Below are 24397 nucleotides of genomic sequence, written 5' to 3'. Positions count from 1 at the left end.
AGTCTACAAAAGTATCGAGTATTTCAAATTTATTTGATGGCTTAAAAGGATTTCTGTTCTTAATCCTGATGATCACTTATACTATGAATGCTATTGTGTAGCAAACCCTGCTTATTTTATGGTGTATTCAGTTTTATTTATAACTGCTTTCAAGTCTCAATCTTGAGAGTTTTTGTAACAACTGTCCAGCATGTTCACACACAGTACACACACTCTAAATGAATTCTTTAGTCACTGGCATTTTTAAAACCATATTCAATTTGTTTTAGCCATGGGACTTGGACTGTATAAAGTTTTCATCATGCAGTCCATCACCATAGTGTGCAAGTTCCTCGAAGTTTCACTGAAATGTCACCGTTTCACGAAAATACATAGCTGTGTGATGCCTCTCTTGTTATATGCAATATGCATGTGTAATTTTATTTTTTTTCATTATGCAAGTATAATATTCAAGAAATTTCAAGTAGATAACTTGCTTTTTAACCATTACTCTTTTTGTCTAACACTGGAAAGGTGTAGCTTTTAGAAATGTTATCTTTGGAAAAATTAATATTGGAAAAAGTATGTACATACTTAAATTTTTTAAAAAATTTTGAACTTTTGATGATATTAACTTTTAACCTCTTGGGAGTTCCTTGAAAGGAAATGATCACAGAAGATAATTCAGAAATTTGAATGATTTTTACCCATTATTACTTGAAAAGTTAATAGAAAAGGATAATAAACTCACTGGCTTTGTTGCTTCAAGGCTAAAAAGCTTCAGATGAGTTTGACTTGAACACAAAATTCAAAAAACTAGATGCTGGAGTAGGAGAACATAGGAGCACACAAACACACACGAAGTTTGTTTTTACTGTTTTACAGTAGTTTAACTAATCTGGCCCTTCTAATTTCTAAACTACAAGAATGTGGCTTGCTACTTTTATCTGCAGTTAGCGTTTCCCTAACAGGTTCTCTGTGCTCTGTTACAAGTCCTTGTGGGCAGGGGTATCAGTGAGCACTTGGGCCTTTGTGTAGATTTCTTACATCAGTGTTTTGTTTCCCCTTCCACTGTAGCTGTGCAAGATAGTGTGTTTTACCCAAAGGTGTTTAAATTGATGATTGTTTAACTCTGTGCAAGTGAGGCAGGATGTGTGGGTTATGTATAAAAGTCTTTCTTCCAATTTTCAGTAATGTTTCTTGGGGAAAAAAAAAAAGAACAAAGCATGTTTTGTATCTTTCTTTGTATTAGAAATCCACAGAAAATGCAAATCATTAGACAATGACTATCTAAAACAATGAAATTTAAGTTTGGGTTCTGTACCCTTGCTACTTCGATATATCTATTGTTTACATGCTGTTCTTGTACACATAGTTTGTTAAACGTTTGCAACTTAAAACTAGCAAGGGAATTATACATCAATACAAAAAAAAAATCCTCCTTTCCAAAAAAAGAAAACCCAAATCCTGACAACAACCTCCCCCCTAACTTGTTGTATTACTACTCCACAGGAAACTGTTGTGCTGAAAGGAAGAATTAACTGGTCTTTCAACTTCAGCCTTTTTATTGTGAGAAGGGAGATCACAGAAGTGTTACCATGGGGAGAACAGCAGCTAAAGGTAAGGCCTGGTAGCTTTTATCCAAGAGGAAAGAAAATAAGGAACCTGCTAAATTCTGTTTCTGAAGGTGGTGAGATATTACTTGAGAGTTACTATACTGTTACATTAAAGAAGACAGTTTATTATATATGCTGAATACAGGTAAGTTCAAACTTCACATTGTTTTAGGGTAAGTATGAAAATTTAGTTTATCCTGGAGTTATACACGTTCAACCAAGGCAATTCTGTACTGTGATAGCCTTGAAGCTACTATACTACTGTAAAATTGAAGAATGAGTCTAGGTGTGGTATTAAATTAAATGTAGTGCTTTATTCTGTAGCTGCATATAATTTAGCAGGACAATAACTGATTCGTATAAGGAATCAAATTTTATCACAGCAAATGGCATTAGCAGCTGTCTCTTGAAGATGAAGTGAACATTTTAAAAGAAATTTATCCGCAAGCGCACAGTGTACTGAAAGGTGTGATTTCTGCTGTGTCGCATCTGGAAGTTAATTCTGAGTTAAGTGCTAAAATAGAGTGAGACTTAAGGGTGTTTTGGTTGGTGAAACAAAGAGAATGTGAAGAGAGAACGACCCACTGCCTGAAACCGAGCTGCTGCTGCTTTTGAAAGTTTTCAGATGGGTTGTCCTCCCCCATAAAAGGCTGTGCTAACACGTTTGTACTTTTTCTTGAGCTTTCCACCTTCAGCCAAAGTGGCTCTATTTGCTTGTGTGCTCCCTTGGTAAATAATTGTCTTTTGCTATAATGGATTTTCTGTAATGGCAGGAGTTGCACCAAGAGTTTATGGAGGAAGTTTATCCTCTTCTCTTGAAGGTTTTCTGCATGGCTGTTGTCTAAATATACTAAGAGATACCCTGTTCTGGTCAGATAAGATAATAATCCTTCTAGGGAAGCACACAAAGAAGGGAAAGGAGGCATTTCATATTCATGCTGTGTTGATATCCTCAACTTTGTGCACCGAGGCTTGGTGAGGGCTAGCTAAAAGGTGCTCACAGCCCTGTGTGGTACGAAGTGAAGAAGACCCCTTCCTGAGCAAAAGTAAGTTTTTGGCCTGTCTTAGTAAATGCATGACACGGGAGGAGTAAATGTTGATGTCGCCCAAAGGTATTTCATGTCCATCATGAAGAGACAAGGGCTTTCTTTGAGAACAGAGGTCTTCTGCCATGTTTTGAACACCCGTAAGAATTGAAGACTTTAAGGTGACTAAGAAATAGCTGCAGAAATCTCAAAAACATGACTCCGAACTGCTTTTTCCCCACATTGTACAGCAAGCAAATAGCAAGTCTTAGAAGATAACACATGTATGCCTCCTCATGCTGTTCTTTGGTAAAAACTAATACTGTCAAAAAAGGCGATGCTTGCCAGCACACTGACAAAGCAGTCATCTTTTTTGTTAAAAGGTTAACTCTTCCCAGAAAGAAGTGTTGTGGATTTTTAAAGCATCTCAGACAAGAAGCTGGGGTTCAACATGGGAGTTTGTAAGAGGAACTATACATTAGTCACCAAGATTATCTTTACCAGACCTTATATTCTAAAGGTGCTTTTCTGATTGTTTTTGTTTGGTGGCTTGTTGGTGGGTTTTTTGCATTCACAAGTCAGTCAAGATAGCTTTGTCTTTTTTCTTCCTTGTCTCTAATTTCTTGCATGATAGATGTGGTTTCTCTTGCCTGTCTTCTGTTGAGTAATCTTATCAGCAGAAGAATTCTGTGGTTACAGATAGAGTGGAAGTAATGTAAACATGTGGAGTTTTGAACTGGTAAGCAGAAAGCACTATGTTAAATGATCTTACTCTAATCTTGTTTTGTATCTACAGCTTTAGTTTATGAAGTGCACTGTAGAAAAACTGTTGGTCAACAATAGAATATGCTATTTTTGTAATTTTAGTGTATGCTGTTTTCTAATCTTGCTACTTAGAAGAAAGCAGTCTTTCATTGGGTTTTGAAAGTAAAAATTTAGCCTGTATGTATTATAGCATAAATGAATATATATTTACATAGCAAATACATAAACTCTCTATACTTATATGTATTACAATATTTTAAAAACTTTCTTTGAAAATGATATCTCATTCTTTTTGTTGTTGTTGTTGTTTTGTTTCGGGTTTTTTGTGTTGGGGTTTTGGTTTTTTTTTTGAGAGCCAAGTAGCATGTGATTAAGTCCACAGTAGCTGCATTTAATTTTCATTTGTGTTTTGACAAAATCGTCTAAAACATACTGTGTTTTACACTGGAAAGTAGACTGAAACTTTTTAAAAATGGACTTTATGAATAGAGGAAGAGACATAATGAATTCAAGTGATCTATTTTTTTGTCACCATGGGCTTCAAGACTCTAGAACTAGTAAGTCTCTTCTGTCTCTGGTATATGAATAAAGTTCCCAGTTTCAGGTCCACTTTTCAGGTTTCAAGGAATTAGTCATTTAATGTGGCTAGGTGAAGGAGATGAAGATACTTTTTGTACCTATAGAAGTATTTACCTCTTTCGTAACCTCATTTTTGAGGTTTGACTTCAAATTTGGACCAAGCTGAGGTTCATATACTGAGGGAGTCATTTTCTTCGGCCCAGTGATTTGATATAATAGTCTTCCATATCTTCACGTTGTTTTCAGTGATCTTTTGAAACTGTATTTATTATAATTTAGGATATCAAAATTTCAAATATAGATTGACATGCATTTTAAGAAAAAAAGAATTTAAAAAACATGTATTACATATTGCATTTTAACAAAATCCAAATCAAGTTGATTTTAAAGAATTTTTTTTATTTTAATGTTGCTTTTGAAAATAAACCATAAATTCTTATCCACTGTAACTACTGACATTGGAAAAGACACACCAGACCAAGGCATCATAGCAACTGTGAAGTACAGGCTGGAGGAAAGTTTTCTGAGGTGGAAGTAGATACAGGGTATCTCATGTTAAAACAGGTTACTAATTCTTGCTGCCAGTAGCTTTTCATCTGCTTAGACAAAACATTCCAGCTCTGTAATGGTCTTCCCAGTACTGAAGAATGGAATACATTAACGCAGCGGGAGCCTTTGAAAACAATCTTGGGTTTATTCAGAATTATTTTTGATGCTTCTGCATGTGCTGGGTGATTTTTACTTGAATGTTTTAGAGTAAATTTCAGGCCATTGAAAACAAGTGATAGTGATGGTGCTTTGGGTTGATTATGAATGAAGATGCCTCTGCCTCAAATGAAATAGATGTTTAAACTGCTATTGAGGAATCAATTTATTTTTAATAATGTCATAATCTCTTGTTCTCAGTTTTCTAATGGCTGCTGATAAGAAAAATGTGTTGCCAAAAGTGTTCCGTTTCAGTCTTTGTATTTCCTGTGGTATTTGTGAGATAGGCACTAAACCTAACTGGTACAGGAAATAAATAATTTGGGTGGTGGTTGTCAGTGAGAACTCATCTGGTGTCCAGGCTGCAGTTTTTCACATTCTTTCACCTGTTCATGATGTCTCTTATCATGAAAGGCTGTCATCTTGTTTGAAATCTGGCACTGTTGGGTAGATACTCTTTCATGACTCCATCCTTTCAAGCTTTGGGTGTTCACAGGAAGCAGTTATTAGTTCTATTCTTCAATGAGTCTCTTATGTGGGACTCCATTGGATTTCCTCTGTGGAAGTAAGCAGATTGAGAAGCTATCTATTCTGTAAGCTGTCAGCCTGATGTCTGCGACATTCTTGTGACTTTTTGAGAAAGCCTGACTAACTGAGCCTGTAGAACATAGCAAAAGCTCTGCTGGTGATTGCCACTGCCCAGAAAACTAGCTGGATTCAGTTCGTTACCAAAGAAGCTGGTTGGAATATATTTTGATTTGTAAGAGGGAGAAGATGAATGTTAACAATGACAAGACACAAAGCTACTGAACTAGTTTTAACGCTATCTCTTCTCAGATTCCCACTGGTAGTAGTTGTCAGGACATAGTGTTTCCACTTGTGTGGGTTGAAGCCTTACTCCTGAGGAATTGCTGGGGCTAGAGCTTTGTGGGCACCATCCAGAGGCATTTCAGCATGTCCATCTAAAGTTGACCTCTGTAAGGGTTTTTCTTTAGGAACCTATCAAGTAGAAAATATTTCAAAGCAAACATTTTCCAGAAGAAAGAATGTGTAAGTCAAGGAGTAAATGTAGCATTTTCTTTCATTTTCAAAGGTTCTGCAGTACTTCCCATTACCCGCTTTAGGAGAAACAGGTAATATTTTTTCAGCATATTTTGAGCATGTATGTAGCTGTAGGTGTATTGTCTAGGACTGTGGAGTCTGGGTTATTCTTGAAAGGTATTGTAGTGGTTTGAGGCCAGAGGGCAACTGAGCACTATGCAGCCCTTCACTCACCCCTTCCCCATCAGGACTGGGAAGGAGAAATTGAATTAAAAGGCTCTGGAATTGAGATAAGGACAGGGAGGGATGACTCACCTGTTATGATTATAGGCAAATGACAGACTCCTTAGGGGAAGAAAAAAAGAGTATCGCTTTAATTCAAATACTAACAACAACAACATTTAACAGACAGAGTGGGACAGTGAAAAGCATTACCATATCATAAAACCACCTCCCCACCATCCCTCCCTTCTTTCCAGACTCAGCTTTATTCCCGATCTCTCTAGCTTCTCCCCTCTACGGTCCAGGGGCCAGGGAATGGGGGTTATGGTCAGTTCACAGCTCCTTTCTTCTCAGGGGAAGGACTGCTCGCATTCTCCCCTGCTTCAGCATGGTTTTCATCTCATGGGAGACAGTCCTCCACAAACTTTCTCTGGTGTGAGTCCTTCCCATTGGATGCAGCTGTTTGCAGGTTGCTCTGGTGTGGGTCCTCCACAGGCTGCAAGTCGGCATCTCTGTGCTGCAATCCTCCTAGTGCCAAACTACAACAATGGAGGTTTCTCCTTCCCACAGAGTTCCAGCCTTCTTTGGGTTCAGCCACCTGCTCTGGTGTGGGGTCCTCCACAGGCTGCAGGTCAGCATCTGCTCCACCTTAGACCTCCATGGGTGGCAGGGGGGCAGCCCTGCCCTCTCACCACAGGATAGAGGGAAGGATCTCTGCATGGGTGCATCCTCCCTGACCCCTTCGTCCCGCTGATCTTGGTGTTTGCACAGATTTTCTCCTTACAGCTCCTCCTCCCAGGTTCCCCTTCTTAAATATCTACGTTATCGCAGAGACATGGCCACCATCACTAATTGGCTCAGCCTTGGCCAGAGGCAGGTTTGACTTGGAGCCAGGGGAGCTTCAGGAAGCTTCTCAGAGGGGGCCACTGCTGTAGCCCCCTCCCCTGCTACCAAAAACCCTGCCACACAAACTCAACACAGGTGTCTTGGCCCTGAGTACACTAATAGGCTTTAATGGCCTTGATCAGCCTCATGTGGGGCCTAGGCCCAGGACCCCATGTCAGTCCTCAGGGGCCATCAGCCCCCACCACAGCAATGCCAGAACCAGGCCAGTCTCCAGCTCCCTGCAGCCCTGCCCTGCCCACCCATGGGTCCATGTCCCATCCCAGCCTCAACCTGTCCCCAGGGGCTGCCCCCAGTACCTCCCCTCCAGTAGCTCCTGGCCAGGGTGATAGGGTGGCCCTGGCTGGTGAGGCCTTGCCTGGCCACCCCGTCAGGGACCCTGGCCAGTGCTGTAGCACCACATCCTACCCAGCACAGAGCCAGGTGGATGACTTATCTCCACCTCACTGACTGATGGGGGAGAATTTTGGGATTGATGACAAAAGATTGTCATGATTTCAGCTCTTGCTGTACATGGCAATTCCTTAACAAATAATGAAAGAAGTGGGGTGGAAATTATGAACATCACGTTGCACTGTTTCAGGAAAAGCCTTATAGAAAATACAGAAGAGAAACACTGTAAGGGCTTAATCTTTTCTGCAGAACAACTCATTGTATTTCAAGTGTTTCTGATCATCAGATACTTCCTATTCTATCCTTCCAAGATGAGCAACCCTATTCCAGGTGTTGAGGCATTTGCAAACCCAGAGTTATTCTGCCATACAGAGCTTGATAAGCTTTTTAAATCTGAAAATGTACTTGCATGTTGGTTGCCAACTTAGTGTTATATTTCAGCTGTGCTTGAGTCCATGAATGTCAAAATCAGGTCACCAAGCCAACATATTTTAAAGACTAGAAGGAACAAGCGGAACTGGCTCCCTCAGTCTTCTCCATTCCAGCCTTCCAGTCCCCCTTTGTGTCTCATAAGCACTAAAATCTGGCAAAAATGAAATGACAGACTCCTTTCTGTATGTGTGCAGAGGTGAATGATAGAGAAGGTAGATTCTTCTGAATTATTTTTTAAATAGCTGACATGTGCATTGAGATAGCTGTTTGCATTTGAGATTCAAGAGTTTAAATATAGAATGGAATCTTAAACTCAGAAATTTGCTTTTAGGGTGGGCTTGTATTTTTTTTCCTTGTTTCTCAGTTCATAGTGGTCTAGACAAGATTTTAAAAGATATCCAGTGATCTTGAGGATCTCGAATTGCATGCAGGTTGAGTAAAGCTGTTAAAAACGAGGTCAGGGTTGCTCTTTGTGGAGCTACTACTACATTTTCTGCAACTAGATTTATTCTGATGATGTAATACAAAGTAGTCAAAAGCTGTGTTTTTTCATGCTGTACTTCTCATATTTTGAATGAAAAATAGTGCAGTGATTAAATTTATAATAAAAATACCTTTCTGAGTATGCACTGAAATGAATAAAAGAAAGTATTTGGAACAAGACACCCTGTATTGTTTGAAAGCATTCTGTGTTATGCTGGACATCGTTATGATGTGAATATTACATTTATTATGTAATGGAATCTTGTCTTCTAGATTCAAAGAATATTAAAAAAGAGAAAGATGGAAAGAATCAGCAGGCAAACAACCCGTCTTTAAAAAGTGGTAGGTATTACAGCTGTCAGGTTATTAGTTAAGGTACCCTGAAAGAAAAAGTGTGTATTGGATTGTACTATCTCCTGAGGCTTTTGTTTTGCAATCTCTTTGGCTATTACTGGTGGGTAGTTAAAAAAATACCATTACTTTTGCCTAACTCTGTTAGGGAAGTATGTTTTGGTATAGAAAATCATTACTGATTTGTCTGTTCTTCTCATCATGTATTTCCCAGTTTCATGCCTCTTCTGTCTCATTATCTTCGCTTTCCTTAATGTGTTTGCTGGTGTCAAAGAAAGGATTTTCAGTTGAATAGTCTTGAGGTTTTTAGGATTACTAACTGAATAAATTGCTTGGGATTCCAGTTTTAATTTAAACAAATTCTGTTTTCAAATCAATTGTGTTTTTACAATAAACTGAGGAAACTACATATTTACCAGAAATGATCCATCTTCTTATCAAACTTAGATAGCCTCTACTATCCTCAGCAAGTGCCATATAGCAGCATATACAGTTTGGTTTTTGTGGGCTGCAGTGAGAGGGTAGTGGCATCCTTATACACCCTTCATATGTTCATGTTGGTTGCTTGAATTTGGGACAGTAAGAAATGTCATGAGTACCGTTGACTGAAGTAGAAAATCCCTTCAGGAGCTGTTAGTTAATTCTGCATAAAATGTCACTGGGTTACTTAAGCTCTCACTCTGTTTACATTTCCATGCCCTCTGACTCATAATAGATGGTCTGGTTCAGAGCTTTCCTTGGGTACCAGTGGAGGAGTTCATTACAAGTAGTGTAGTCCCTGAACAAACATGCTGAGATACTAACATGGTATCTGGGTAGTTGAGGTGATGACTTTATATGGTACCCTGTTACCATTAACTATAGTAAAGCTTTCTGATGTTACATTTGCCAGACTTAATTCTTCAATTTCTTGGCATCCTAGCAATTGTCTTTGTTATTCTTCCCTGTTACTTTGAGACAGGAAGGGAAGTGTGTTTTATTTCTTGTTTTCCCTCTTGAGCAGTGTGAGAGGAGCTCCAGTCAAACTGGACTCTGATAGCATGTCTTTGTTTTAAAATAATAATGTTCAACATGACAGACAGAGCCCCATAGGACGTCCCTCCACCAGGGAAGTGCTTTTCATATGTGGATAAGATAACCACATTTCATGAGTCATTAGAAGACGTCCCTGACTCCTCCTGCAGTAGAGAGCAAGGTGTTGAAAAAGCTTTGTGGAGAAGCCGTGCTAAGCAGACAAGCCTTATTCGGTCATCTGTGTTCTGCCACTCGGTATGACGCTATTAATCTAGTGTCTGAGCACTGAATTTACTCATGAAATCTAGACTTGGTTCTGTGAAACACTTAAGAGAGTAGTGCCTTGCTCAAGGTCATGCAAGATCTCTTTCTGTAGATGAGGTGATATTTTTTATCCTGCGTTGTTGCTTGTTGGTGGCAAGGAAAAAGAAGGAGCCTCTTAATGCTGGATGAAGAAAGATGCCTTGCAATGCTTTGGGCTAGCATACAGGTAATCTCCAGAGTTTTCAGGAGAATGTGTGACAGGAAAAGTTGAGGAGGAGGGGACATAGAGATGTGAGAAAAACAGGTGAAAAAATAGAGTAGGTAGAGAAAGACAGGAGAAGAAAAATGATAATTGAATGATTACAACATATAGAAGGAGGTACAAGGTATAAAGCAGGGTATGAAGTACCTTCCATTTAAACTATTATGTTTGCAAGAGTATGTAAACCAAAATTAAAAGGATACTTCATCCCTGACAAAGAGAGATGGTGGAATGAAGACTAGGAAAGATACATCTCTGTGTCAAAAGGCTCAGATGCATGCCAAGGGAACCTAGCAGTGAAATGAGAAGACATGAGGTGCTCTGTCTGCTTAAACAGTGTTTGGGCTATGGTGATACTGTATTAAACTAACCTAAATAAACCAGGACCTTAAATTCTACCTATCTACAAGTGACACTTAACTCATGGCTTAAATCTTCAATTTAAATTTTTTAAAACTTTGACTTAAACTAAACTGAAACATTATCTACAGTTGAAGACAGGGAGCACTGAACAGCAAAGCAGGTATTCACATTCATGGAAGCAGATGGGATGCCTCGAAGGGTTCTGAGGTAGTTGACTGATGTCACTGTGAGGCTTCTCTCCCATTTTGGAGAGGTCATAGTGACTGCGTGAGTTTCACGATGACTGGAAAAGGGCACACAGTATGTCCAGTGTCATACAGGAAGGGAGCACCTGGGGAATTACAGGCTGGCCTGCCTGACCTCAGTCTTTGGGAAGACTATGGAGAAAATCTTCCTGGAAGCCATTTCCAAGCAAATAAAGGACAAAGATGATGTCAGGAAAAGCTGAGATGGATTTTCCAAATGTGAACTGTGTGTGACTGACTGGCTTTTGTGACAAATGATTCTGTAAACAAGGGGAGAACAGTGGATGTAGTTTGTCTCAGATTTGGCAAGGCTTTCTGTACGGTTTCTGTAGTGTCCCTTCAGCCAGACTGGTGAGATGTGATTTGGATAGGTGGATAGAAAATTGACAGACAGTACAAGGTCCACTTGGCAGCTGGTAGCTAGTGGCATTTTTCAGAGGTCACTACTAGGTTTGATGCCATTTATGCCTTACTGACAGACAGGGACAATTGGACAGAACACACTGTCAGCTAGTTTGTGGGCAACTTCTAACTGGGAGGAGTGGCTGTTAGGCTGGAAAACAGGGCTGTTCTTCAGATAGACCTCCCCATGCTGGAGAAACAGGCTGACCGGAACCCTGTAAGATGCAAAACCAAATGGAGAATCCCTCCCGCACCTGGAACAGCCCGGGTGGGAAGCTGGCTGCCTGGAAAGCAGTTTTGCAGGAAAGGCCCTGGAGGCCTGGCAGGCAGCAAGCTGAGTGTGGGCCAGCAGTGTGCTCTTGTGGTGAAAGACATCAACTGCATACCGAGTCCTATCAGCAAAACTGTAGGCAGCAGGTCGAGAGAAGGGATTTGCTTCTTTATTGCTATTTGTGAGACTGTATCTGGAGTATTGTGTTCAGTTTTGAGCTCCCCAGTACAAGGAAGACACTGCTATACTGGAGAAAACTGGCTGTCAGTCCAGCAAAAAAAATGAAGAAGCTGGAATGCAAGATACAAGCAGAAAACTGGTACTGAAACCAGAAAAATGGTTTCTTCGGCCAAAAGAAGAGAAAGTTTATGGGAGATCGTCTTGCTGTCTTCACTTATCTGACAGGTGGCTGTAGAGGGGCCAGGGCCAGGCTTCTCTCAGAGGCACAGTGGAAGGATGAGAAGCAATAAATACTGGCTGGAGCATGAGAAATTCTATTTGATGGAAGGAAAAAAATCTTCACATTGAGAATGATGGAACCCTGGAGAAGCAGGAGGCTGAACTAGAGACCTCCTGTGATCACTTTTAGCTTAAGTTGCTTTGTGATTGGCAGGTTTGACAAGAAGTGATAGAGTATTGATACAACATTGCAGAGAACATCAAGGGTTGTTGACCTATGGGTCATTACCAGTAATGCAAGAAACTATGGCATAAACTTCCTCCATTTTTAAATTAGTCGGGCTGTTTGCCTATGGTGATTGCCTTGGATCACTGTTATAGATTCTCACTCCTCTGTTGGTTACCAATTGTTTAATTTTTTTTTACAAAGGGTCCTAGTTACCTTCTGGCATGTTTTGGTGTTCGTTTGATTTGTTGTTTTTTGTGTTTTTTTTATTTTTTCCTGTTTCCAGTATATGCTGGTTTGTTCTTCAATGTTAAAAATTCATTTCTCTCTCTAGTTTTCACTTTGCCGGTGAGTTATAAGTTGTGCTGGTTGCATAAGGGGTTTTTCTTAAGCTGTTTAATTCAGTCTGCAGGTTTGAGTGGGAAGAGAAATGCATGTTAAATCATTTAGTGTGAGCTAATTTTCTTAAGGATTTTTATTTCTCAGAAGTTGCATGTTTTCAGGGGCTTTAGAATTAGATATATATACAAAACAACTGCTTCTTTACCTGTGCATGCTAATACAGAAAAGCTTTTTGTGTAGAGATTTTTTTCAATGTGATTATCTTCCTAGACATGTATTTTACATGTTGCAAACATACATTAATCTCCTATTTCGATGACTGCAGTAATTAAAGGATAATTAGTACCATCTCTGAGAGCTTGGCTCTAATTTAATGCAATGTATCTTCACAGATAGAGAGGCTCTAATTTAAACTTCAGGTCATTTCTGCTTGATGAAAGAGGTTTTGATAGCCAGGATTTAAAGCAAAGAGCCAGGCAATGTTGTTTTCCCCTTGGCTTTATCTGCAGCTGACTGCTTGTGTTCTATGTCTTTCTGGTAAATATTCCCTGGAAAAAAAAAAACCTGTTTCTTTCTGTACTTTTGGATTATTCCACCAAATTTATAGTCCTGTTATAACAGTTGAGAACATTTGGGAAATGCTGGTATAGATAGATAATTTTTTGGGAGGAGGTGAATGGAGTTTTCTCCCGGTGAAAGGTGGTGTCTCTGAAATATCTACATTTATACAGACCTTAACACAGCAAGGCTCCAATTCATGATCTAACAGCTTTTACATCATGTTAGATCTGAGACAGCTGGGACATAACTAACATTTTCTTTTTGCTATATTTAATTTTATTGGATTGTATACTTTAAAGTTTACTAAAGTAAACTGATTAAAATGCAACTTTTTTAAAAATCAGAAGTCAACCTCAAGCAGCAACTTTATTATTAGACTCAAAGAATAATTTTTATAAGATGAAACTTTGCTAGCTGTTCAGCATATTTAATTTTTGCAGCCTTCTTGGCCTGTCAATGAAAAGAGCAGCAGATCTGGAGGCTACTTTCTGGAGAAAGCTCTGAAGAGTCACTTCCTGAGTGTGCCTTCCTGTAATACAAGTATCTAACATATGTTTAAGTTAATGTACCCTGTCTTTTGTGATTATTACAAAATCAATCTAACTGTATAAATGTGTAAATAAAATTTTCATTCCAAAGTAGGCGGACTTCCAAGATGTATAGAAATGGCTTTGTTATCAGCCTACATACAGTCCAGGTCACCAAATTGACAGCTTCTGAGATTTTACTGATGTTATGTAGCTAACAACCACTTGGCCTCTTCAGTGTCAAGGACAAATCACTCCCACGCTTCTGAGTCTGTTGTGCCAAAAAAAAAGGATCTCAGCAAGCCAAGGGGGTAGTTCTCTTCTGCTTGAGACACTATATTTTCAACTAAACGTTGTGCTAATGCAGGTAGACTCTGGATTAGAGCCACCATGCATCCTTCAGAGAAGCAGTGTGCGAGTGCTGGAAAATGCTGCTATTTTCTGATTGTTTCTTTGCTTCTCCTCTCTCCTGAAAATTGTAGAGATGTATTTGCCCAGTGGTCTTTTTGGAAGGATTACTGATAAACCTGGTGCCGTCTCCATCATAACCAAGGATTTTGCTACAGGCTGTGTGAATTGCTGTTGCTGAGCCGCTGGGTGGCATCACTGCATCATTTTGGGGTTCATGGGTGATTTAAAGGAACATCATAAAGATGTCAGCTGCCTAAACAAGAAAAATAAGCAAAAGAGCTCACTTATAATTTAGGGACAAAAATGCTAGTTGTGCCATTGTATTTTTTCTCTTGCACTTTATATTAATTTAAGTAATGCTTGCTTATATGTTTCTTAGTACTTCATCCTGTTCCATTCATGCAAAACTGATAACATTGATTAAATCAAATGCAGAATACACTCACCTGTGCATGTAAATCATGCCGATGTTAGCACTGGAAAAAAATATACCATGATTCTGTTGCTGAACATTGCCATAATAATTACCTTACAAAGGTTTTATCAGACTTCAGATGAGAAAAGATGTACTTGGAAGGCTGTTGTAATGCTTTTGCTTTCTAGTGGACTAGGGATAGTATTCTCAACATACATTTCAACAGAAACTATGTGTCTGTGTTTTTCAACGTCTATAATCTCACTACTCAGATGAGGTTATTGTATCAGTGCTGCTGCTAGGGGAGCTAAGGTACAGAAAGGCTAATGTGATTTGTACAGGAAAGCTTGGGAGATCCTTATACAGAGAAATGAATCTAGATATCCTGACTTTTATCTTTGTATGTGGATGACAAAAAAAAAAAAAGGGTTTTATATTGATTTTGCTTATTGTGTGATCACCTCTGTGAATTAATGGTACTCTTTAAGCTCCTTCAAGGATTGTATGTTTTTCAACAGTGGAGTTTCCATTTGAGAGTAATACTGTTCTTGAAAAAAAGTATTCTACAAGATAGTTTTTGTCCCTGTCTTTTCCCAACCCCTCTTTTAATTTGAGTTCCCTTTAAAAACTGTCTGTATGGTCTTTTTTTATCTTATGTCTTCCAGAACAGTTTAATTGGGATGATTATCTGAAAGAGACTGAATCAATAGCTGCCCCTCTACATTGTTTCAGACAGGTATGACAGATAATATTTTGCAAGTGTGTGTGTATGTATGCATGTTACAGGCTGATCCTAGAGCAACTTTTATGTTTAGACTGCTTGCAGACTTTGACTTCTTTTGATTTCTAGTTATCAGTAGCGTGCAGTTTTGGCAAATGCTAGCTACTGAAGTTTTTCATTCTTGATTTCTGCCTCAAACCAAACTTTGAGGGTTTGATTAAAATTGTAACTTTGGACTCTGTTTTCCTTTAAAAAAAGACTAGTTAATGAAAACCAATAGTCTTAGAGTTCAAAAGTGTTTTCTACTTTTTTTGGTAATCTTAGAGGTACAATGGTTTTTGTGAGAATTAAAATTTGGCTGATGACAGAGGACCCTTTCTCCTGCCCCGTTTCTGAAAGAGTCCTTTAGATTCTGGCTAGCTGCAAGATGTGTGTACATGTGTGTATAGGAGAGTTTATTCACCATTTCTTTTCTGGATCTCTCAAATATGTTTAATTTTGTGTCTTTGAGATGAGTGCTTTTTGCTAAGGAGTAACAGATTCTGAATATAAAAAAAAAAAAATCAAGGGGAATATATGGGAATACAAAGGAAATACTGGATTTATAATGAAGGATATTTAAAGTGCTGGTTTGTATTTTACAGTTTGATTCCCCCCTACCTGATGGCTTGGTATGTATTTGCAGATGCAGTTTAAGTCTACCATCTTGTGAGAGCTAATGACCTCTGGTTATTCAGCTCCCTGGAGAATGACTCAACCTCTGCAGGCATATTTCTCTCTGTAGAGGCAGGTGGGGCTGATCTTTTCACAAGCTGAGGAGTATCTTAGCTGTGTAAAGTTAAGTAGGATGAGTTTTGGTCTGTATGCCTTCACTGTGTTAGGAAGATGCTGAAGGAATTGGATAGTTCGGGTTGATAGAACTGTAATAGATGTGACGAGGTGCACGTCTAGTTTAGTGGATTGGGCATGTTCAGAAAGGTGTCTTCTAAGGTTTGTTGGTAGTCTGATGGTATTGTAAATGATACTGGCCTCCAGTGGGAATCAAACAAAAAGCAACGTGAATGGAATAGTCTGAGGAGGAGAGGAACCATCATTTGGTGAATCTGGAGTAGTTGCAGGAATGGAGAACAGGGAGAGAGAAATGCAGGTGGTAGTATTTCCTTGTACTAGATCTTGAATCTCAGCTCTCTCTTTGCAGGTGAGGATAAAGGACAAAGAGCCCCTCACATGCTGCTTTCAGTGAGAGATGGCTAATAATAGCAGAGTCCATAGATCTGTTAGAATTATTTCTGAAGCTCTATTCAACAGTATGTGTTTTTCACAGTGGATACCAGCTCAAGGCAGAGACCTCAAACTCTGCTTGGGTAGAGGCAAAGAGCAATAGCATATCCCTGGATCGTTCTGAGGTTAATGCCATACTCGCAGACCACCATGACCAGGGTGTGTGCTTCCAAGAGATGCAGCAACTGCAGAAAGCTGCTCAGAAGCCTTTCCTTGTGCCTTTCTTGCATCTTCCTCTTCCCTACTAATGCTTAAGAGGTACAAACTGAACAACCAAATAACACCTTAAATAAAGACACTTAAGTGACATGCATTGACTGAAATAGATAAATCCAAGTGACTTGGATTGCTTAAGGAGTGTGTGGGTTGGAACGAAGGGCTTTAATTTCTGTGCATAACGAATTTAAAAACAATTTACATATGCAGACTTTCAGTTTTTCTAAGAGTTGACCTTTACGTAGAAGGTGATATGCAATATTAATTAGTGCAGAGCTAGCTCCTCTCACTACATAATGTTTGCAGATTTTAGAAACTAAAGTGCTTGAGCTTTGTATAGGACTAATTTGACTTTTATTGGGTTACATATGAATTGTATGTGTCATTATCACTCTGTGTAATGCGAAGAAATACACTGCTGTGGCCAGCCAGAAAACAGATAGCACAGAGAAGCTTAATTTGTCAATTACATCCAGAATTTGTGACCTGGGGGAATTCTACAAAGTTTAATTTTTGTGGTAATTAAAAATAACCTGGGGAGCAATAAATTAAAGGCTGTACCATAAATTAAGATACAGGCACAGATAGCTAATGGAAATTGGTTAATGTATTTATCTTAATTTAGAAGGTGTTTTATATGTTCCTCTAAGTTGTTTTTAATAACTACTTAAAATTTTGGTGCATTCCACATCTCTTTCTGTCACCCTGAAACTTCTTTTCAAGCATTTGAAAATTTTAGATAAAAAAGTTTAGTACCTTATGATTTGAACAGAGTATAAAAGAAGGCTGTTACTGAGTGGGTTTTGTTATCTTGCTGTCAGGACAGACTGGCATGGAGGAGTTTACCTTTTTAGTACAATGCCTTGAGTTGTTAGTATTTAAACAAGCTCATCTTTACTACTAAAAAATAAACAAACTCCCCAATTTCTCAGTTTCAGTTGCCTTTTATGGTTGTAGAAAATAACAGCTTGACAAGCAATATCCTGAAATTGAATTGCCCTTTAAATTTAATATGCTCAGGCTCCCCTTTCAGACAGCCTGCTGTCTAAATGCAGTATCGGCAGATGCTACACTCAGTGTTCACTGAATATTGCTCGCCTCTTTGTTTTTTGGGCTTGGGCTCCTCAGGGCTCCTCTTGTTGGTCTAGGGTGTGTTGTAAATAGTACACCTGCACACCATAGTAAGTCGAGCAAGATGTATTTTAAATGTGGTAGAAACAAAATATCACTTACATTTGTTGCAGGAGTGGATTTCTTCAGCTTTTTCTTATGTATCCAGGCAGATAAGTCACACCCTTATCTGCTTACTATGGAATCCCCACCTGACCTGGTCAGGAGGACAGGAGAAGGGACGTAAGAACCTTGTGAGCATGAATGCCCATGGTTTTGTTTTTTCTGCCTGCCTCCTGTGTTAGGATTCAGACTGTGTTAGTCTGTATGGGACAACGGTTTAAATGCCACAGGGAAGGCTGCCTACAGTTCTTGGTGTCTGTGTTCGAGAGCAGGTTTTACTCAAGAGTTGCAGAAAAGGATTTCCAGGGTGACAGGAGAAGAGTCACCTTCTAAGAGAAACTTCAGTGCTTGGCTTATTTATATCTTGTTGAAAAAGTACTGAGAAAGGTCAGGTTGCCTTCTGCAAATACAGCATAGATTTTGTTAGTTGCAAAGGTGCAAAAAGAATTTAAGTTAAACAATAGTGTTGGCAAAAAAATTCCATTAATAAATTTAGGCTGGAGATCTTTAGATGTCTTTAGAGACATATAAAGAGAATAGTGAGAGGCATTCAATCCCAGTTAGTGTTAATACAAAGTTTTGAACATCATTAGATGATATTGTTGCCTGCAGTAGGCAAGTAATCAGACTGTGATCTAGTCAATCTGCCAGTAGTGTGTTGACACATGAGGTAAAAAATACTCTCCTTCTCTTTTGTTCATCTTTAACTTGTGACAAAAAGTTCTGCTCAACGACCAAATTGTATGCAACATGTTTCTTTTCCCTGTGCTAATTAAACAGGCATTTCATTGTATGTGTATGGATATATTCATTTCTCTACGAATAAGTACAAGCTGCAATTTTTTTTCTTAGAACAGAAGTTTTATTTGACTTTAGGACTGGTGTTATGTAAAATGCAGTTAACAGTAACTCCTTTTTCTGTCTTCTTTCTTTGTATTGTAAACTTTTTTTTTTGGTGCAGAAACTCTTTCTTGCCTTGAGCTTTTGTAGTGCCTAGTGCAGTAGGGTCCAAAGTTTGTTTAAATTTCTGAGATATTTCTATAATGAAAATAACTGTTTCTTTTGAATTGCACACTAATAAATCTTGTGGGTGGTTGGATTTTTTTGTGAATTGGTTTGTTGGCTTTTTTTGGGTTGGGGTTTTTTTGAGTAGAATGTCATGTTTTCCTATGTCCTTGTTTTCCATTCACTTCAAGTATTAATCAAGGCTCCTCCATCTTTATGTTCATACCTTTGTCAGGATTCCCTTGTTACCCTTCTTAGCGTGCTTATTATTTTATAAATCAGTCATGTTTATGCTATAGGAAAATCAAGTATCTGAAATAGCTGTTGGTAGGTTATCCAGCTGCCTTTTCTGACTCACTGCTAAACACTCAAAGTTTCAAGACTTCTTTATGTTTCCCATTTATATGATATATTTGGATGAACAAAAGCTGTGTATTGAACTGGCTGGTAAATTTAGCAGTACTTACATCAATAAGAAAAAGTTTTTTACCTTTGATTGTAGTCTAGAGTTCCACCTACGAACGATTTCAAAGTTGGAATGAAACTGGAAGCCCATGATCCTCGCAATGTTACATCGGTTTGTATAGCTACAGTAATTGGAATCACTGGTGCCAGGCTAAGGTTGCGACTGGATGGAAGTGACAACAAAAATGATTTTTGGAGGCTTGTGGATTCCTCAGACATACAACCCATTGGGACCTGCGAAAAGAAAGGGGGCATGCTTCAGCCTCCACTCGGTAAGAAACAAAGCTTCTGAACTAATGTCTGTGGAGTATTGCTTTCATAAAGTCGATTTCACTCTTTTGTCTTGGCAAATTCAGTGGCACTAACATTTCACCAAACCATTATTTAATTGAAAAAGAGGTAAGCAGACTAATTCGGGCTAAGTGAATTATGGGTTTTTCTTCTTTTTGGGTGTTTTGACATAAGAATGAGCAGAATAATTCTTTTGAGTTCTGTTATTTCTTTAAAAATACTACCTTGATATTCAATGGGAGTGTCTGACAGCTTTCTGAATGATAGATACACTGTCATGTACCTATTCTATATATGCTCCCTCATACACACCCTGTCTTACAAGTGTGTACGGATACGTTTTCTTGACGCTGTGCATGCTTCTTTTAGAAGACCTTCATACAAGCTGGGGAAAGCTGACTTGCCTTTTTTCTCTTCAGTCAATCGGAGAAGCACTAGAAGGCGCTCGCTGTTAACCGACCTGCTTAGCAGGGCTGCAGGAGGTACAGCAGCTCAGGACAGCCTGAACGTTTTTTTTGGGATTGAACAGATCAGTTGTGGTCTGGGAAAGGCAGCATAGGATGGGTTAATGGAGGTATTGCAGCATTCTGCTCTGAGGTAGGAAAAATAGCACTCCAGAGCTTTAGCAAACTGCAAGCTTATGTTGCATGTGGTTCTCATCTCCTCAAATTGACACATTTGGGGGATTGTCTGATCAGTTTGTCATGATGAGTTTGTGAGCATGATGAATGCTCTCGAACAAGGTGTAGCTTTACTATGCTTAAAAATAGTATGTAGAATTTCTTTTACGTTCCACAAGCAATATGGGTGACATTATCTGTCTCCCCAAACTGAAAAATAGTGCTTGGGCTTAGTTTTATTGAAGAAGTTTAATAAATGGGGAATTGTACAAAGGAATTCCTTGCTATATGATGAATAGTCAGAGGTAACTTTGACGAACTACTAGGGGTAATAGAGTGTGATATCACCTTTCTTTGCTGTGATTAACATATGTGTTTAGATCTGCATTCTTGTACCATATTTATTATAGCCTAAACTTAAAGGTGTGGAAATCTTGAAAGAAACACATTTTTTCACATAGGTCTGAAAATAGTTCTGCTTTTAAAGAATATGAAAAATTATGACCAAAATTTATCTTAAACCTGCCACCCACAACAGCAACACCACCCCCCCACCCCCACCTCCGTATGCTGTTATCTTCTGTAATTTTTAGAACATGCAAGAAATAATGTTCTTAATATAAGAATAATATATGAGAAATCACCTGTAAGCAGAAGTTGGTTACTGCTGGTTTCCCATCTTATGGTTATGAACCTACTTCTGGTTTGGTGTCATAAGTAACTCTCATCAGAGGTTTAGTGAAGATAGGTATGCTTTCTCTTTGTAGCCTCTCAAAAAACTTGTCATCCCAATTTGTTAACAACTTTCAGTTCTGTTGAAAGATGAAATGAAAAAATATCATTTCACTACAATATGAAACCTGATTTATTTGTAGAGGCAAGCAGGCACAGGAGCAGTTGACATAACCATTAATACACTTCACCTAGATTATAAGGGTAGAGTTTTCTGCTGTTGTGCTGCTTTAGAAACATAAGAAAAGCAATGCAACCAGGGTGCCAGCCTAGAATAGTGTTAGTTGGGATGGACAGATACAGTTTGAGCCTGAAAGGGGATGGGCTTTTTTCCTTTTTTCCTGTGGATATACAGAGGTTTTGAATGAAAGCACTGGAAATTCTTGACACATGGGGGAAATGATTCTGACTTTTTTTCTTTTTTGAGAAGTTACTCAGTTTAACCTCTCTGAAGTTCTTGGTATAACCTTGTAGAATGAATGTAGTGATACCAGTATGAAAGAGGGTTGTAAAAGAGAAAAGTATACCTACCTATTCCTTCAGCTACACATATGTACAGTGTTCAATATATGGCTTCAGTTCAGGAGGATAGTGCTTTTTTAAATGTGTTTCTAAACCAGTCTGATGAATAAAAAAACCTCTCGTTATGTATAATGGGGGCAGATGATCTGTTAAGAAGAGAAACTTTCCGTGATCATCACTAGAAAGGTTGATGCTGTCTCTTCAGATACTGTTTTTTACTCCTGTTCTGTCAGATTGCTTGTAGTGCAGCACCTAACAAGCAGCTGTTTCCCTGCACCCAGGCATGTAAGTTTACCTGTCCTCCGAACAATTGCTGGTTATTCAGAAAATAATGCTAGTGCCATTATTTTTTCTCTCCTGCCCTAGATTTTTCTAGAGATAGGCTAAATTCCAGCAATCAAGCATTCCACCATACCTAGATAAATTTTTGAAAAAGCCTTTTTGGCAGTTTTACAGCATCCTGTTTCTGGGTAAAGCTGGGAGCTAATTGGGTGTATAATTACCTCCTGTTAGACATTTAAGCGACTGATTTTTATATTTTTTTTTTTCTGAGTAGTAGGGAACCTTCTGGATACTAATGTTCTGCTTCTATCATAATAACTAGCTAAAGTAGTCCCTCCTACCTGATTTTTACATAGGTTTAATTATGCGTGTTACATAAGGGTTTTACAGAAATGATTAATGTAGTGAAGGGTTCCTGTTCCAGCCTCTGTTTTTCGTAGGTGAACTTTTTTGTTGTTGAGAGCCTAATGTCCTCAACAAATTATGTTGAGGACATTTTCTCTGTTTTTACCAGGATGTTTTAAAGGCCAAATTAAGTTAAATGAATTTGTTGTTCCATTGTCGTTTCTCTGTCTTGCGTATATGTCTTTTCTGGACTAGCTGGTTAGGAATATTGTGTTTCAGTAACCAAACATGTTTAGATTGTATAAAGACACCAGTATCAAACCAGGGCTGATAATCAGCTCAGCAGTCTTCAGTTTATGACACCATTTATCAGATATGAGCATAGTATTCATTTAGGTGCTGCGTAGGTAGTTCCAACTTGAAAACTGTTTATGCAACTGAATATAGCTTAAAGCTACTAGTTAAAGAACCATTATAGCATATAATCCCATTTTAGATGACTTAATGATTTAACTGATCAAGAATTGCAGATATGTTTCACCTTTCTAGTTACGTTTTGTTTTTTTTTTTTTTCAAGAGAGTTGTCGAGGCTCAGTTATGAGAGAACTCATCAGTTCCTGGCAGATTCTAGTACTATTTGCTTTGTGGAAGAATTTCCAATTTTTTCTTATGTCTGTTTTTCTGTAGAACTGTGCCAGACATAACTTCTAAATCTGCAGAAAAAATGTCCACTATGTCTGTTATCTTATTCATTACTTTGAAACATCCATTTGGAAAGCGCAGAAAGCAAAGGGATTTTTTTTTTGTTTTATTTTTTTAACTGGAAGGTAGTTGATTCAGGGGGAAGATTATCTGGAATGAGAATGTTTTCAGACAAACCTTTGTTTTGCTTGAATAAGGTAGATCATCTAAACAAATTTGATTATAGTTTGTGCCTTTTATTCACTTGTTAATGAAGAATATTAAAGTAGAAACATCTTCCGGTTCATGTTTTCCAATATGATGCATGCATTTATTAAAATAATTGTATTTCAGTTCTTCCCTGTTACATGTTCTTTGGTTTTTAAGGCTATATTTATTTATTTTTTTATTTTAATGGGGGTGGGAGAAGGAACAGATTATTCGTTTTTTCCTGTGGTCTGGTGAAAGAATTACAAGAGTCTTGAAAACAAAAAGGTATCTCCTCAATAAATGAGAGAAGTTGAAGCAGACGATGTTGTTTTAGAATGAAAGCAAAAAAGCAGACCTGAAAAAGAAACTAGGCGCTTGGGCTGGGGAAGTTTCACTGGACCAGGGACTGTGTGGGACAACCTTATGATCTCCTGTACTAGAACTTGCATGTCATTAAGTCATTAAGTTCTAGATGTTTATCTGTAATAGTACAAATAGCAGGCATTTTGCTCAGAATGGAAATGTATTGCATGGCTTTCTGCATCGACAGTCACCCTGTTTGTTCCTTCTTGGCTACTTTTATTTTGGCCAAGTCCAAAACAGAGGGAATGAGGCATTAGTTAAAACAGACTTTATATCCTTCTCCTGTTTTATTTTACAAACTGGAAGTAGGGCTATTTTTTTGTTTGTTACTCAGGATTTCAGATGAATGCATCGTCTTGGCCAATGTTTCTCTTAAGAACTCTCAATGGAGCTGAAATGGCACCCGCAGCATTCTTTAAGAAGGTAAGAAGAAAGAGACTGCTAGTAAACAACTTTCTATCAATTGGTCCATGGCTACATTTTTTGAATGAGGATGCCAAAATATTACCCTGTTGTCTGCAGCACGGGAAGGCAAGACTATTATTTAAAATTACTTTGAACTGGGTTGGCAAGCTGCAAAGCTTGACAGGAAGCAATCTGCTTCTAGTCCTTTGAGATGGGCATCTCTTTTCCTGAGTTTTTTGTCTCGTGGATTTAAGATATGATACATGTCATATTTCTTAACAGCACCATATTCATGTGGTTTGTGCACAGGAGTAAAAAAAATTTGAATGGGGAATAAGAGCCATCAGAATACAGTGGTGCTTAGAAGTGTTTTGTTAAACGTTTTCATTAGGCACGTACTCATCATTTAGAATGTAGTGAGAAAGCAGTTGAAAATAGGAGAAAAAGCAGTTCAGTTTTTTAAACATGACTCGAGTAAATTATTGTGAAACATGAAAAAGGATTTAAAACCAACAGTAATATTAAAATGACTTGGTTCGTTTTTTTGTTGAGGTGGTAAAACCCTGCTGTCACATGGAGTGACTTAATTTTTAATCCTGCGAGTGACATTGACAAGTATGTCAGCAAGTCAAACAATTCGGTTCAGACTTGCAATCACATTGCTTGCGCGTTAACTTTGTATAATTATATAATTTTTTGTTATTAGATTATATAAATTTTCTGAGGCATGATGAGCCATGCTTCCCAGTGCTAGCCTACCAGCACATCTGAGATGGCTCTTGGATAATGAGGTTCTTGAAGCTGAAGTGGTAATTCAGGTTCCGTCAGG

At 38.4% G+C, this 24397-nt stretch overlaps 1 protein-coding gene across 4 annotated transcripts in view; it reads left to right on the top strand.

The window, feature by feature from the left end:
• The first annotated feature begins 1490 nt into the window (after positions 1-1490).
• SCML2 (Scm polycomb group protein like 2) overlaps positions 1491-24397 on the top strand; it is a 59012-nt gene continuing 36105 nt past the window's right edge. For 2 of the 4 annotated variants that reach the window (XM_026858501.1, XM_026858494.1), the window contains exons 1-5: positions 1497-1599; positions 8417-8485; positions 14862-14932; positions 19155-19389; positions 23498-23586. In XM_026858501.1, the coding sequence (XP_026714302.1) occupies positions 1578-1599; positions 8417-8485; positions 14862-14932; positions 19155-19389; positions 23498-23586 (486 nt within the window). In that variant the 5' untranslated portion in view covers positions 1497-1577. Of the gene's footprint in view, positions 1600-8416; positions 8486-14861; positions 14933-19154; positions 19390-23497; positions 23587-24397 lie in introns of all 4 variants that reach the window. The other 2 variants (XM_026858509.1, XM_026858517.1) reach the window with 2 other exon arrangements.

Source organism: Athene cunicularia (assembly GCF_003259725.1).
Source record: "Athene cunicularia isolate RWA chromosome 1 unlocalized genomic scaffold, athCun1 chr1_part1, whole genome shotgun sequence".
Lineage (NCBI taxonomy): Eukaryota > Metazoa > Chordata > Aves > Strigiformes > Strigidae > Athene > Athene cunicularia.
This window is presented reverse-complemented; position numbering and strand designations above follow the sequence as displayed.